Consider the following 16764-nt stretch of genomic DNA (forward strand, 5'->3'; position numbering starts at 1 on the left):
ACAAAATGGAAAATGACTGCTTATAAGGGAGAACTGCAGAAAGGGATTGTGACAGGTTGGACCAGGCCCCAGAGCCTCCTGCTGGAGGCTTGTGGCCTTGCCACATCCTGCCCAGCAAATCATGAAGAAGTCCTCCAGGAAAGCTAAAGTGGCACAAAGGACATCATCAATCAGAGCCCAGCAAGCCTGTTAAAAGGAAGATGTTGGGCCAGAGTGAGCCATGGAGCTCAAAAGGCTCAGACAAGGCTGGAGAGCTGGATTGCAGGAGGCTGCCACAGCAAGGAGTGAAGGCACAGGCTCTTGGCCAAAAGGAGGCCGCTCACATGAGGCGAAGAACATCCCATTACAGGGATTTAGGGGTCTTAGTGGACTACCAACTAAATATGAGTAAAGAATCTGACAGTTGTATGAAAGCCAACATCATTCTGGGATGTATTAACAGGAGTGTTGTAAGCAAGACACGAGAAGTAATTCTTTTATACTGCTCTGTGCTGATTAGTCCTTAACTGGAGCACTGTGTCCAGTTCTGGGTGCCATATTCCAGGAATGATATGGAGAAATTGGAGAAGGTCAACAAAAATGATTAAATATTCCAGAAAACATGACCCATAAGGGAACATTCAAAGAATTGATCTTGTTTAGTCTGGCAAAGACAAGACTTGAGAACAGCTTTTAAGTTCCTAAAAGGGTATTACAAGGAACAGGGAGAAAAATTGTTCTCCTTAATCTCCAATTAAACAAGAAGCAATGGTCTTAAATTATAGCAAGGGAGGTTTAGGTTACATATTAGAAACACATTTCTTATCTTCTGGGTGGCTGAGCACTGGAATAAATTGCCTAGGGAGCTTGTGGAATCTCCATCATTAGAGATTTTTAAAGAGGAGGTTAGATAAACACCCATCAGAGAGGATCTAGATGGTGCTTGGTCCAGCCAGGAGTGCAGGGAACAGGACTTCATGACCTCTCAAGGTTCCTTCCAGTTCTATGATTGTAGTGACAAAAAGTCCACTTTAGTAACTGTACGTGAACATTGAGGTGGTACTGGACTCCACAACTACCAAGGCATTCCTTCCCATAGAATAGTTCAGAGTCCTTACAGACCTCATTGTCGAGGTCTCCAGGTTCACCATGGCAACAACTAGGGTGTGCCTGCATCTTCTTGGACGCATGGTGGTGTGCACTTATGTCACTGCTGTGCCAGATTTTGAGTGCGTCCTCTTCAGATATGGCTGGCCGAAGTCTTCTCCCAATCCAGAGACCCTGTCCTATTTATACTTTACCTTACTTTCGTGGTGAACTAATACATTGAACACGTTTCAAGGATTCCTATTCTAGAGTCACTCTCTCCCACTGAGCTGTTGTTGGACATGTCAGACCTCATCTGGAGAGCCCATCTTGAGGATGTCAAGACCCAATACCTATGGTCTCCAAAAGATACGGCGCAACAGATCAACATCGAAGAGCTCAGAGCAGTTCATCTTGCCTGCATTGCCTTCTGACAGGCTGGGAGGTCAGAGTGCTTGTGCACAGCGTGGCCTAGATATTACACATCAACTGGTAGGGGGGAACCATTCTTCATCCCTTTGCTTGGAAGCCCTCAAGCTTTCTGACTTCTGTATCAGACACAACATTGAACTAGAGGCTTGTCATTTACTGAATGTGCTTTATTGTCTTGCTGATTGCTTGAGACAAGACTTCTCACCACGAGTGGATGCTGCGCGTGGAGGTGTCCCCTGTGATCTTCTAGAAGTGTGGTCTCCCCGATTGGATCTCTTAGGAACCAGGCATAAGCACCAGATGGGGCGTTGGTGTGGTCTCCCTACCAGACGCCTTCCTCTTATCATGGGCAGGAAATGTGCTGTATGCATTTCCCCTGATCCTGCTCAGCAACAAGGTCCTGGAGAAGATCACGAGGGACACAGCCTGGGTTGATTTGCATCCCCATTGAGTCTGATGGCGCTCTGCCCGTGGCCACTTCCGGACTGGCCAGATCTCCTGTCCCAGGACCATGGTCGCTTCCTTCATCCCAACCTTGCATCTCTTCATTTCACAGCGTGGATGGCTGAGCTCCAAGGAAGAGGCTTGTTCAGAGGGTGTTCACCACACCCTTGAGCTGCAAAATGGATATGGTGCTCGTGTCTGGATGGCTAATCGTGGCCTCTCCCTATCAAGTTTCCTAATGTAATAGATACTGGAATATCTGCTTCACTTGAAGAATCGGGATCTAGCACATTCCTCACTCAAGGTACCAGGTACACCTGGTAGCTATTTCCGCCTTTCATTCCCCAGTCCATGGTCACATGGCCTTTACCCATGACATGATAGGCAGATTCCTCAGGGACATTGAATATTCCCTGAGATCAGGCCTCCTTCCCCACTGGGACCTGAACTTAGGCCCCATGAGCCTGGCCAGGACACCAGGCCACATGCTTCTTGTCCTATTTGTCTGAGAAAGTGGTGATAACATCAGCCAGATGTCTCCCTGACTAGAAATGACACTAGGCTTGGCAGAGCTGTGCTACAGTTGCCGCCATCTCATTCTTGAGCTCCTGCTCACCTCTGAGTGAAATATGCACCTATTGTAAAATGGACATGAGCAACCCATCTTAAACACCAGTTACGGGATAGGGAAATGTCTTGAGTTGCAACAAGGAAAAACAAAGACAATTGGTTATTGTGACTTGATTACTAGTTTAATTTATTAATGTTATCTTCTCGGGAAGAATATTGCTGATTTAGAAGATTGATATTGGATTTTTAGGACTCTTAGTTACTGGTTTTAATGATGAGTCACATAAATGTTAATCTTCTGTATGAGAAGGAAAATGAGCAAACAGAGCCATACAATACCGTAAGAAATATTTTCTGTGGGTTACACTCTGTTCTGTTCATTTGAAGAGAAACAAGCATTTCTTTATGTAGCCACATTTTAGAGAGAAGAGTTACTGGTACTATCTCACTTCAGAGTATGCCAGACCCTTCAAAACACAGGGATTTACCTCCACTCTAAAAATCTCTCTCTAAACTAGAAAAAAATAGTAAATTAACTGGGAATTGTTTTCTGTGTAAGCAATTCCTAGTTGCTAGTTTTTTAGAAACTGTTTCCTCTAGGATAGGAGGGACCTATTAGGAAAATTGTCCTAAAGTGAATTCCCTCAACAAATGGGTGTAATTTTGTTCTTAAAGAGCTTGTTAGAGTAGTAACTGTATCAGTCTGCACATAATTAACTTTATAGAGCAACCATGAGAACAGAATTAAAGTGTCTCATGTGGTATTACTAAGGCAGTTCCTGAAATACATAGACTTGCATCCTTGTTCTTTGTCGTTTTCAATCAGTTCTAGTTTTGCCATGTTATTTTTCAAACATTATTGCAATATTCTCCTCTTCAAAAAAAAGTTGCCACTCTGAAGTGAGTTTTGGGTGTGTGTGTAAGTCTCTCCAATGAAAATGTGTCCAGCAGTCGTGTCCATGTGCATCACTCCATAGGTTTAGAGATGAAGCTAATACAGAGCTATTAAAGATTGAGCCACGCCATCTGTAACACCTAACTTTCATGTTAACAGAACAGCAAGCTCTTGAATAGATTACATCTCTTTAGAAATTGTGTATTTTAGATCATTTTTGTATAACGAGTTACTGAACTGAACTATTTCCTTGCCCAATTCATCTTTTCCCTGAGCTTAACACTCATTGTTTGACATGATCAGATTTAGTGTGTAAGTATTATTTTACCAACCACCAGCAATGTAGTAAACAATGCAAGAGTTGCTAATGAGGGGTTTATCCTGCTTGGTGGTTCTGTAGGCAGGTTTGGAAGGAAAGCTTAGCTTTGATACTTATATGAACAAGGGATTTTTAGATATTGACTAATTTAATAATCATGTAACTGCATCAAAACTTAGCAATTACATAATTATTCAGTAGTCCCTGGGACCCCCTGTCCACCCTATGCTGCTTCTTCTGTATCAGCTCAGGCCTCCTGCGAGTAGGGATGGCAGGCGAGAGCCAGTCTGCATGGGGAGCCAGTTTGCAGACCAGCTCCCGCTTGCCACCATGCACTGCTGCCTCTGAAATATGTATGATATAGAGACAGCAGTGCAGGGCAGTAGCAGCTGGTTCTCCCCATAGCCAGGGCCTAATAGCAGCATCCCACGGAGCAGCCTCTGTCTGTGGTGAGCCTGGGTCTGCTGTGGACAGAGGCTGCTCTACAGCAATGTCCGCTCCCTTCACCATGCTGCTGCCTCTGATGCAGAGGCAGCAAGTTGGAGGGAGTGTGTGTAGTCGATAGAATTAACCAATAAGCCCAGGCTTATCAGTTAATCATGTAGTTGACTACACAATGACATCCCTAATATGAACCTCAAGTATTTATTAGATACAGAAATGCAAGCAGGGACTGAATGGCTAATTTTCTACTCCCTGTCTCTTCAGACATTTCAATTGAGCATTATCATTACAAGAAGGCCTGTCTTCAGATCTAGGGTTCTTTGAAGCACTTAGACCCACTCATTACTCAATCAGATTCTAGAAAGCCTCCATCAGTTTCCATTCTGGCAAGGCAGAAATCTCTCCAGAAATCTTCTATAAAATGCTTTTGGCCGTTAGAGATGGAAAGGAGAGATTGGCCAGTGAAGATGCTAATCTCAGCTGCCTCTTCTCATCTGCCTGTTACTGATCTTCACTCTTCCCAGATCCAAGCTAGTGCCCAACACTAATGTAGCTCAGTAGGCAGCACTCTATCTGCATTCTTCGTTAATATCCCTTGGATCTTTTCTCCAGTTCTTTTAAGACAGGAGAGTGAGTTTTAATGCATCTAAATGGTGGTTTGTGCACAAAATACCAGATTTGGCATACACCTGTAGTAAATGCACACATTTAGACATGCAATCACTTATACTTTTTTTGAGGGGAAACAAAACCAAGAGTGTGGCGTCTCAATATGTTATGAGTTGGCATGTTGCACAAATGTCTGTGATGAGGTGGTAAATTGCACATATGTCCTTAAGTACAGTGTAGTTCTTTCCTCTTAAATTTCTAGTAACTTGAGTAATAACAGAACACAATAGTGCAGATACCTTAAATCTAAGGTATCCACTGTTGTATTAATTGAAATGTTTCTATACCTATAGTAGTCAGTGTAGTTCTGAATTTTTGAATTAAATGACTGTGATTCTTAAATATGGAATATAAATATATAGATAAGCATTAATATATATGCAACAGAAGAGGAAACACAAAAACAAATTAAGATGCAGAGACGTTACATGGTTTGTGTTGCCTAGATAAAAACAAGCTAATGAATGTTGTTGCCAAAAAGATGCTTTCTTCAGAGTTTGCTTCTTGTTGATTTTCATGCATAGATGAAATGCAGAATGATCAGTTAAATTTGAGCCGGGGTAATATGAAGAAAGATATTTTGTAAATGTTGTCTTTTTGTATCAAATATCTCCTTTTGTCTTCTGGTTCTTGTGTGGTAGTGTATTTACTCCTTTTTGGCCAGTTGAGCCCCAGAAAAAAGAAGAGCTTCAAGCAAGTACATGATGGCATGTTTATTTTTTTTCTCTCTAGCTTCCCCACATATTTTATGTTTTTTTTTATAAAGTATGTATTGCAGCTGTGCCACATTCATTTTGAAAAATTCATTATTAAAAGCTAATTTATAAGGACAAGTAAGCATTCAATCATTTTTCATGTAAGCTTCAAGTTTATTGCTCTGATTTTTTTTTTTTTTTTTTTTTTTTTTTTTTTTTTTGGTGAGCTGTATTCACATAATCTGAAATGCTCTATAAGAAATCCTGTAGAGAGTGATCTCTATCTCACAACTAAGCTAATGCAGTGCCAAATACGTCATTGTTTTAATGGTCACTTCAAAAAAATGTTCAGAAGATAATGGTTTTTTTAAATTCATTCTTGCTTTATCTATATACACTAACTTTTGAAAAAACTTGATTTTGTACCAAACTTATCCTGCTTCAATATATCCATTTAAAAAATCGGACTGTATTCAGCTGGAACTTTTCTTCATGTTCATTTGTTTAATTTTGCTTCCTAGAGTCCTTGCTGCCTTATATATACATTTTTTAAAACAATGATGGCAATTAAAAATTTTAATTGTTTTGAAGCTTTTCCATCTATATCATCTTGCTCATTAATAGCAGTTGCCCTCAAATTCTTTTTTCCTGTTAAAAATTTAAAATCCATTTACTATTTTGTCAGTCCTTAATGACAGGGTAGCATAATCCAATACATGGTTTTAAAAACTGTTTTTCTCCGCTGTTTTTTTTTTCCCTCTACTAACTCTTTGATGTTTGGAGCCATGGGGTGAGAGCCTATGCTATGCTTTTAAAGAACTCTCTGTTTGGGTGAACTCAAATACAGAACTCATTGTTCCGGGTAAAAGGAAGCTAAAATGCCTTTAGGCCAGCATTGTACCTTCCTGGTTCTGGTCTGCTTCAAGAGGTTGGAGAGACTTTAGAGTAACTTAGGCAGCCCTAAAGAGGCCTCTAGATATTACAGCAAGCTACTGTATAGGTCAGGCATGTCAAACTCGAAGCCTACTGAGGGCAGCACAAACGAAAACTGATAGCTTTCAGGGCCACATAGGGTTCCCAGATGGTTTGTCGAGCAAAAAAAAAAAATTTTTTTTAGGTGCCAGGCAGAAGGCACCAATACCGGACACCTAGCTTTTTAGGTATATTTTATAATACAATAATTTGATGTGTAAAATTATTTGCTCATATTAAATAATTTTTAAATTAATTTTACATAAATTTGTATTTAAATTAAAAATTAAGGTACTTTTAAATTTTGTATGTGATACATAACTTGTTCTGTTGATATAAAAACAAGTATAGACCATAAGAACATAAGAACGGCCGTACTGGGTCAGACCAAAGGTCCTTCTAGCCCAGTAGCCTGTCTGCCGACAGTGGCCAGCACCAGGTGACCCAGAGAGGGTGGACCGAAGACAATGATCAAGCGATTTGTCTCCTGCCATCCCTCTCCAGCCTCTGACAAACAGAGGCCAAGGACACCATTTTATCCCCTGGCTAATAGCCTTTTATAGACCTAACCTCCATGAAATTATCTAGCTTCTCTTTAAACTCTATTATAGTCCTAGCCTTCACAGCTTCCTCTGGCAAGGAGTTCCACAGGTTGACTACACGCTGTGTGAAGAAGAACTTTCTTTTATTAGTTTTAAACCTGCTACCCATTTGACCATGGTTAATCAAATAGAACAGGCTTCTGTGAAAATTTCAGATACTTTTTAAGTTTGAGATTTTGCATAAAGATAATTATTCATGCAATTGCAAAAAATTGACACATTTATTGATATAAAATTAATATATATTTTGTGATTTTATTCGGGAATAAATACATAAATAACAAAATATTAACAAAATAACCTCTTCTTCTCCCCCAGAGCCAGACACTCCCATACCTCCGTTCTTACCCAATCTCCCTCCACTCCCACAGAGCCAGGCCCCACCCAATCTAATGCCTTCCCCCTCCCCCAGAGCCAGGTTCTCCCAGCCTCCCCCCCCCAACCTAATACCTGGGTCCCGGAGTTGACATTGCCGCCTGGGGCGCCGGGGTGGCATGAGCATGGCAGTCAGCTGTGAGTACCTACTGGAGCGCCTAGCCGTCTGTGAGCAGAGTAGCCCGGTCATCTGTGAGCGCCTGCAGGAGCGCTCAGAGCGGCCTGGCCGGCCGTGAGTGCATGCGCAGAGTGACCTGGCCGGCCACGAGCAGTTGCTGCGGTGCAGAGTGGCCCGGCCTATTGTGAGCAGGCACTCGGCCACGTGTTCCAAGCAGCCAGTGAGCTGCACTTCATTCTTTTATAAAAGTGCTCTGGCAGGCTGCAAAAAATTTCAATCGGGCTGCATGCAGCCCTCCAAACACCAGTTTGACATGCCTGGTGTAAGTCATAGCATGGTCCGGAATTTCTATAGTGCTGTGGCCTGGCCCTCCAGCATGCCACATCTTCTTGGGTTTAAAAAAGTGCATATCATGGGCGGTGTTCAACAGTGCCTATGCTGGCAGAATCCTTCCTTGGTCGAGATCAGGGATTTTAGGATTCATTTACATTACTCTGGCCGTCTGTCTTGTGGCAGGAGTAAGAGTGTGGATCTCACCTGTGGTTTCCAAATATAACTGAGATTACTATTTGTGCCAATAGTGGTCACTTTTAGATATTTTGGTAATCTAAGAAGAGTGATATCTGTCTGTACGGCAGCCTGATCGCTCTTGTTCTTCTTACTTTATTATTTACACAACGTATTACCAAGAATAAAAAAAATTGAAAAAGTTAGATATTTCTGATAGCAGGTATCACAGAATAAATATCAGCAAAAGTGATACACGAGACAAGTCTAAATGTAAATAATAAGATTGTAACGCAAACCAGCATAAGTTAAAACACTTAAAGACCTCTTTTTAACATTGATCTTTGCTGGGTTTCTCTAAGTGTTTAGTTACTAAAGTATTCTTGAAATGTAAAGCAGTTTTTTATATGATTTTATGTTGCCAAATACATTGGGGTGGCTAAGATATTGTAATGGTTCTTTCAGAAGCCAGTATAGTCTATTATGTAAATAAATGTTTAGATATGTCATGCAAATACTCATGAAAATTCTTTACAAAAAGGGTAATTGGGAGATGTACAATAATTTCTCACAGTTCAATGTATTGATCCATCAAATTTTTTTTCATAATAAATTGCTGCTAAACCACAGTATTGGTCACATTTGGAAAAGGAAATATTTGAAATCCAGGATGTAGTTATGGTCAACTGTAAAAATGTGGATTGTTTTGAAAGACTGAATTTCTCTGTTTAGAATTTGTATGAGTTTTTGCCTACAGTGAATTCGTACAATTCAATTTTAAATTCTGTTCCCTGAACATAGTGTTTAAAACAAAAATGCTGGTGAGTTATGTCACAGTTCTGTGAATGCACAATTAATTTAGCAATAAAGTTTTGACTTTTAAATTATGTCTGTGGTTCTCAAGGTGCACAAGAGATATTAATATTGAATGATTCTAAGGTAGCTTACTTAGTAAAATCTAAACTTTTAGACTTTTTTTAGAACAACTGAGATTTTAATTAATATGATTTTTTTCTGGGTATCTCTTTGTGTGTGTCTATTCATTATCTGTCTGTAAAGATTATAAGCTTCTTGGAATAGGAACATTTTTTTTAAATATTTTGTGTGACACTAAGCAAAAATAACAATAAAATACTGATTAGCAAAACTAAAGTTATAGTGCTAAATGCCTAAACAACTTCATTTACTTGGTGAAATTGTACCATTTTTGCCAGAGGATCATTTCACCATAATCTTGAAAACTTTGTCTGCAGTGGAAAATAATACCTAGAACTTTGCACAGGTACAAAATTGGTATCCATGCTACATCTGTCTCTACAAAAATAAGCTACAGATATCTGCATTCACATCTGTGGATATAATATGGATATTTGCAGGGTTCTAGATATAAAATTTGTATCCCCATCTGTAGCTGCAGAAATAAGTTGCAGATGTCCACATCCAGAGATGCAGATACCTGCGGATGTAAAGAGGGTATCTGCAGATTTGCAGGACTCTAAAACCTGCTGATGAGTACCAATAACTTTCTGCAAGATGTGGTTTAACTGTGGTAATCATGGTTTGATTTGAAATTAAACCATGTTCCACACTATTTCAGCTTTTTGATGACATGTCTAAATTGGGTAAATATCATAGTGTAGATACGGTCACCCAGTAATATCAAGACGTATTTCAAAATGGATTTCATTAAATCAAAGTTATAGTTTGGAGACATTACATGTATATAATTATTACATTCAAAATATACTGCCCGCTGACACATAATCAATACAAAGTAAATGTTCTGTATAACAATTGTTTTTCGGGTTTATTTGCCCTTCCTCTCTTGTGTATTTGGTAACTATTTTATCCAAAACAAGATATAAACCACACTGTCATTTTGCCTGTAAAAAAGATATAATAGTTTGAGTAAAATAAGTCTTGTTTTACAGTCAGATCTTGTAAGAAATATCTTAAGGTTCAGTTCCTTTTGTTGCAGCTCTTTTCTTCACCACTGTTTGCCATTTAGCTGCATAGCATTTTTATTCAGTGTTCTAGCTTTAAGCTAAATGGTTTGAGTGGCTTTGCCTTTTCTTTTTTTTTCCTGCGGTAGGATGTTGCTATACTGCTTAATGGATATGAAGTAATAGAAACATGGCCTTCCCTTTAGTTTATTACTTTGCTATTGTTTAATTGAAGTGTTTTGCTCTAATTTCTTAATGCATGGTATAATTAAACATGAATGCCTGTTTTCCACCTGTTTTGAATAGCAATAACTCAGTCTTTACCTACTGTCAACATGCAATTTTCTACTGAATTGGAATTTATGAAATTTTATATTGTGTATATTTAGGAGCAATGCACAGTCAAGTGGAACCTCTAAGTGACTCATGGGCTCGACTAAAACACAGCAGAGATTGGTTATTTGGCTCCTCTTACTCTTTTGTTGAATCTGATTTTGATCTTTCAAAATCCCTTGGAGTTCACACTTTGATTGAAAATGTTGTCAGTTTCGTAAGTGGAGATGTAGGAAACTCACCAGGTTTTAAGGAGCCTGAGGAAAGTATGTCCACTAGCCCCCAGGCGTCAGTTATTGCAATGGAACAGCAGCAGGTGAGGGCTGAGGTAAGTTATAGGTACACTATTTTTATATTCCTTGTCTACGAAGTCCATGTTCTGGATTTGAACTTGAATAAATCCATATGATGGGGTGAACTCATAAGCTGTCACTGGAAACATTCTTGAACCACAGAGCATATTATATTCATATTTTCTACCTTTGTTACCAATTTTAACTGAAACTGCTTGTTTCAGTGTTCTTTAAATATATAATAGGCTGAACTCTGAGAGCGTTCTTTCCACTTAATATGTTTGAGAGCAGAGAGGGGCATACTTTTTGAAATACATAAAAATTATATAAGAACTTTTAAAATGGTGTTCTGTAAACTTCAGATATTTCAGACTTGAAGAGAATTATCTCAGATATGTTAAATTTAGCAATATTAACAGTAGATAAGTTTGGATATATAAAACTTTTAGTGAAAGCTTGAACACACTTAATCCTTGATTTCCTTTAAACTATAGCTGTCACTATACTGCCCCAGCATTTAAAGCTTCTTAAGTATCATGTTTGGTTGGTGGAACTTAAGTTAAAAACATTTTAGCTGTGAACAAGGGGTCAGGAGACATCAAGTTAAACATCTCAGAATTTTTCTTACAACAAAAAACAAAACAATCTCAGAAAATGTTAATGTAAAAGCCATAGGAGTTGTATCCCCATGATATACCATATGCTATTAGAACTCTTCCATGGTATAATGGACATGTTACTCTCAGTTCACTACCTGCTATTTTATTTATGGTTTATGGGTAATCTCATTAATAATTCTTAAGATATATTAAATACTTCAATGAACAGTTCTTATTTTATAATATTTATCAAGTGGATTAATCAGTTTTTATTTCTTTTTTTCTTAAGCTTCGTTTGGAAGCACTTCATCAGATCCTGGTATTGCTATCAGGGATGGAGGAGAAAGGTAGTGCCCCATTAATGGGAATCCATCAAGGTCCAGCATTTCAGTCTTCCTCACTGCTTACTTCTGTTAGACTACAGTTTCTAGCGGGATGCTTTGGCTTGGGCACTGTTGGACATGCAGGAGCCAAAGGGGAGAGTGCCCGATTGCATCACTATCAGGTATGAAATGTACAGAGTTTGAAAAAATAGGTTATTGAGTAAACTTTTTCATTCAATGATGCTAATTTAATATTTAGACACTTGTGGTTCAGAAAGTTTAAATTTGAAAATGTTAATGACTCTTACTTTAGTATCAAAACCAGTAGGAGAACAGACTAGAATTCTGTTCTGTCAAATATTCATTGAATAATATTTATTTGGGAACCCAATCTCTTCTCTATGTAGAAATCATTTTTAAGGAGGAGAATGTGTGTTGTCTCTGATACAAAAATTCACAAGAATGTTCTTAATATTTGTCACTGTTTTAAATTGTATCTGATTGTCTCCTGCACCAATTACTAGAGGAACTTCAAACTTGGCTACCATGTTCTGTGGTATGTCTGTATACCTTTTCCCCCTCCGGATACTCTGTCTCCTGTGGTGCTAACAGAAAGGTGGTTTGGCAATGCTACCTTATTCCTTGCAATTCCAGCTTTTAAAATTGATTTTGTGTCATCAGCGAAACATTCCTTCCTTGTTCCCCCATCCTCACATTCTCTACTGTTCTTTAGGAAGCTAAAATTCCCAGTGCTTTGATCCCTGGTTTGGACCACTGACCAGCTTGCCCTGTTTGTTCCCCCTTTTCCAGTCATAGTAGAGCAGGCCAAATAAAGCAAGCCAAAGGGAAAGAGGTACATTTTCTGTAAGGAGAGAGTCCCAGGAATCACAGAAAAAGAGCTTTGCCATCATCATTCCCAGTTCAGTCTCTTGCTCTTCCAGGTGTAGGCGTTCAAAGTTTAGACAACTACTGAAGGGCTCTGCATCCCCTCCCACATCACCCTCTTCCCATATCCAACAGTTGAGATTCTTAAGAGACCTCTACAAGGATGGGTGAGCCCTTTGCTTTTGGGACTCAGCAAACCAGCTCATTCTTACTGATCATAGATCTTCAGGGTAAGCCTAAAATTGATCCCAAGCCTCACAGTCCAGTTCACCACGAAAGAGGAAGACTCTAGAGGCTCATTTCAGTTTCTTAATGTGGGCAATTTAAGAAATTTGGAAAGGAATCTAGAATGATGACATTGCTACACTCTTCTCCTTCCCAAGAGATAGATCTGTAATCTTAGGAATAACCTGTACACTTCCCATCTAGATTATATTTTGGAAAATGAAGGGTGCTAACATGCTAATGACCACAGGAGAAGAGACAGTAACCCTAAAACATCAATCAGTACACGCACAACTATCGGACTGGACATGAACTGCACCTCTCGAAGAACAATAGTTATGAAAGGTAGATGTGATAGGGTACTGCCACAGAGGGCCCCTTAGGATTATTTGACAGTGTGCTGATCATGCCACTGATGCCCATCTTCTTGCTCTCTGGGGCTCCTCGCCACCCTGTCCTGCTGGGCCACATCCTCTGGTCTCCCCTAAACAAGGCACAGAATAGAGGTCACTGCCCCCCTGTAGAGCAGTACAGATACTGAACCACTTCAGCGGTGAGTGAACGCGGTTCCAGGGCTCAGCACATAGGAAACCAAACCCCCAAATAAATCCATTTTTCTCTGCATAAAAGTTGTACATGTGGAAGACTCCCAATATCAATGAAAGAGAGAGATGCACAGTATTCCCCCCAAGGAACAATTATTTATACTGTGCCTGGTAGAATACAAAAGTGTTTATTAAATACAGACAGTAGGATTTAAGTGGTTTGAAGTGAAAACAGACCCAAGTAATTTACTAAATTAAAATGAAAAGAAAATGCACAAGTAGTTCTAATTCAGAGACTTATTGCACGTGGATTCTTTCTCTCTTTAAAGCGCTGTTCTTATTACAAGCATAATCTTTAAGTCAGAGGCAAACACTTTTATTATGACTTGGGTCTCCAGCTCTCTCTGTATCCGTTTAGGGTATGCCAAGCCATTTCCAAGGCCAGAAAAAGATCTGATAGTTTCCCATTGCTTAAATAGACTCTCCTCCAGGGTGGGAATCTCTTGTTTGCCATCCTCCCCTTCCCATTGAAAAACACTGGATTAAAAAGGGATTTCAGTACCAGCTGATACTTTCACATGTCTTTCTACCGTGGACCACCTTCAAGACTTACAGGACAAACAAGGCTGTTTACAAGTTGTTGAGCTGATCATACATTTCAAACTACAGACTCACACTTCATATTTCTAACTTCACATAAAGAATGGTACGTGTACCAAAATAAGATATACCATCTGTTGATCTGTAACACTAAAATGGATAGGTTGTGTGAAGTATTTTGTCTAAAGTATCTTTGAGTTATTCATATTTATATTCCTAAGTCAATTTTCATAAAGCATGGGGGCAGGGACCATTACAGTAGGTAACTTTTTTCCCACATGGTCAAATTAAACAAGAGGTTGCTGTCATACAAATGGGGTGGTCAATGAAAGTTAGTTTAATACATATTCAAACAAGGAGGAGGTCTAGTAGAGAATGTGCAAATTATTATTATTGTAATACTATATGAGGATGTTACGGCTTTGTAAATCTTAATAACTAACATTTGTAGAAAAGGGGAAGAATTACTATTGTTTTATGGGTGAAGAAACTGAGGAAGATCCCTGGGTCTCCAAACAGTAGGATTTGTGTTTTAACCACAAATCCACTAAGCTTCCTGTTCTAGTAGTTTAAAAAAATAAATATGTACAATTATTGGCGTACTTTTTTTTTTTTAAACTCAGGATGGTATCAGATCAGCCAAGAGAAATATTCAGATTGAAATCCAAGTGGCTGTGCACAAGATTTACCAGCAATTATCTGCTACACTGGAGAGAGCTCTGCAAGCAAACAAGCACCACATAGGTAAGTGGAGAACAAGTATGAAAATGCAAAGTGTGTTCATACGTTATAAATACACACACTATTAATAGAGTAGAATTCAGATTTTGGCATCAGTACCCAAACTTAGATGGCTGAAGTAACAAACATGGATGAAGTGTTAATGATTGATTCTGTAGCAAACAGTTGTTATGTTTCTTTTTTATTGGTTTTATTTACCCAGTTATTGAATATTTGCAGAGAATGAACTTCTTTCTCTACCCTAGAAGTGGTACATATAAATAAAATATGAGTTATATTAGCTAGAAAGATACTTAATAAGAGTCCCAAGTTAAGTAGAAAAAAATACTCCTTCTCTAGTGTTTGATTTGTTTATGGGTTTTTCCAGAATAAATAATATTAAATTAAGTTCCAAAAGATACACACCCCATCTCAAAAAAACTAAAGAAACCTCTGGTCACTTCTCTTTCATACAGATGAGCAGTCTTTTAAAACCCCCTGGTAAATAATATCAATAGGACAATTTTTCTGTCCACAGAGCAATTTGTCCTGGCCTCCTATGCAGGCACTCTGCATATGTTTCACCTTGAAAGAAGATATGCAGCCTTGAAAGCTCTCAGCACCTTAGCTAACTTTATTTGAAATCATGTGTACATGTGAAAGTTACAGTAGCATATCTTTTCTTTTTCTGGCAAAAGTTGCCTTATAACCACACACACATTGTCATTGTTTTCTTTTGCAACTTTAAATAGAAGTTAAATAACTACATGTTTTTATAGATTCTAAGGATAGAGGGGACCATTGGCATAATTTAGTCTGACTCCTGTATAGCATAGGCCATAGAACTTCCCCCAAATTATTCTTAGAGCAGATCTTTTAGAGAAACAGCAAATCTTGATTTAAAAATGTCAGTGTTGAAAAATCTACCATAACACTTGGTAAATTGTTCCAGTGATTAACCTCTCACCAATAAAAGTTCATGCCTTATTTCCAATCTAAATTTGTTCAACATGAACTTTCAGCCACTGAGATCATGTTATACCATTCTCTGCTAAAATGAAAAGCCCATTATTCAAGTATTTGTTCCCCATGCAGATACTTACAGACACTAATTAAGTCACACCTTAACATTCTCTTTGTTAAACTAAAGAGACCTCTTTGAGCCTGTCACTGCAAGGCACGTATCAGAGGGGTAGCCATGTTAGTCTGTATCTGCAAAAAGGAGGAGTCTTAACATTTATTTGGGCATAAGCTTTCATGGGCAAAGACCCACTTAGTCAGATGAAAGCTTATGCCCAAATAACTCTGTTAGTCTTTAAGGTGCCAGAGGATTCTTTGTTGTAACTACAAGCCATGTTTTCTAATCATTTAATTATTCTTGTTGCTCTTCTCTGAACCCTCTTCAAAAGCATGTCAATGACCATAAAATCTGTCCCCGCCCCTATCCTCTGTGAAATCTGGTCTTGTGTATGCTTTTACTATACACATGTCACAGAGAAAACCAGCATTTCTCAAATTGGAAATCATGACCCAAAAGGCAGTTGCAGAGATGGGTGGACTTTAGGGGAATTACAGTATTGCAAGCCTTACTTCTGCACTGCCTTCAGAGATGGGTGGCTACAGAAAAGTGGCAGTTGGCTGGGAGCCCAGCTCTGAGGGCAGCACCCTGCCAGCAGCAAGGATGGGATGGGATGGGATGGCCACTCTGCGTTACGGGCTTCAGATCTGGGTGGCAAGAGAGTGGCAGTTGCTGATTGAGGGCATGCCTATTCAGACAGCAGCACAGAAATAAGGGTGACAATACCATATCATGGCATCTTTGAGTGATGCTTCTGGTGGTGGTCCTAGCCAACTCCTTTTCGGGTCAGGACCCCTGCAATTACAATACTGTGATATTTCAGATTTAAATAGTTGGAATCTCAAAATGTATGACTTTTAAAATACCGTGTCAGTGAAATTGAGCAAAATGGACCATGAATTTGATATTGAAAATCAATATGAATTATCCAGTGTTGGAATTAAACTTCATATATAAGTTGAAAACCTAGTGTGTTTTCCAATTATCCTCTGCTCAGGGAGACATTTCTAGACAAGAACCAGAGAGAGCTTCTTCTGGGATTTAACCCCAAAATTTTCATGCCAAAAATTAGCTCAGTGTCCAATTCCCTAAGGGACTTTCTTGGGGGCAGAG

At 39.0% G+C, this 16764-nt stretch overlaps 1 protein-coding gene across 8 annotated transcripts in view; it reads left to right on the forward strand.

Annotated features, from left to right (window-relative positions):
- HERC1 (HECT and RLD domain containing E3 ubiquitin protein ligase family member 1) overlaps positions 1 to 16764 on the forward strand; it is a 215408-nt gene that overhangs the window by 106204 nt on the left and 92440 nt on the right. For all 8 annotated transcript variants that reach the window (XM_075897632.1, XM_075897638.1, XM_075897635.1 and 5 more), the window contains 3 exons: positions 10440 to 10711; positions 11565 to 11780; positions 14477 to 14597. In XM_075897632.1, coding sequence (XP_075753747.1) covers positions 10440 to 10711; positions 11565 to 11780; positions 14477 to 14597 — 609 coding nt within the window. The remainder of the gene's footprint in view (positions 1 to 10439; positions 10712 to 11564; positions 11781 to 14476; positions 14598 to 16764) is intronic.

This window comes from Pelodiscus sinensis, chromosome 14 (assembly GCF_049634645.1).
Source record: "Pelodiscus sinensis isolate JC-2024 chromosome 14, ASM4963464v1, whole genome shotgun sequence".
Classification (NCBI taxonomy): domain Eukaryota; kingdom Metazoa; phylum Chordata; order Testudines; family Trionychidae; genus Pelodiscus; species Pelodiscus sinensis.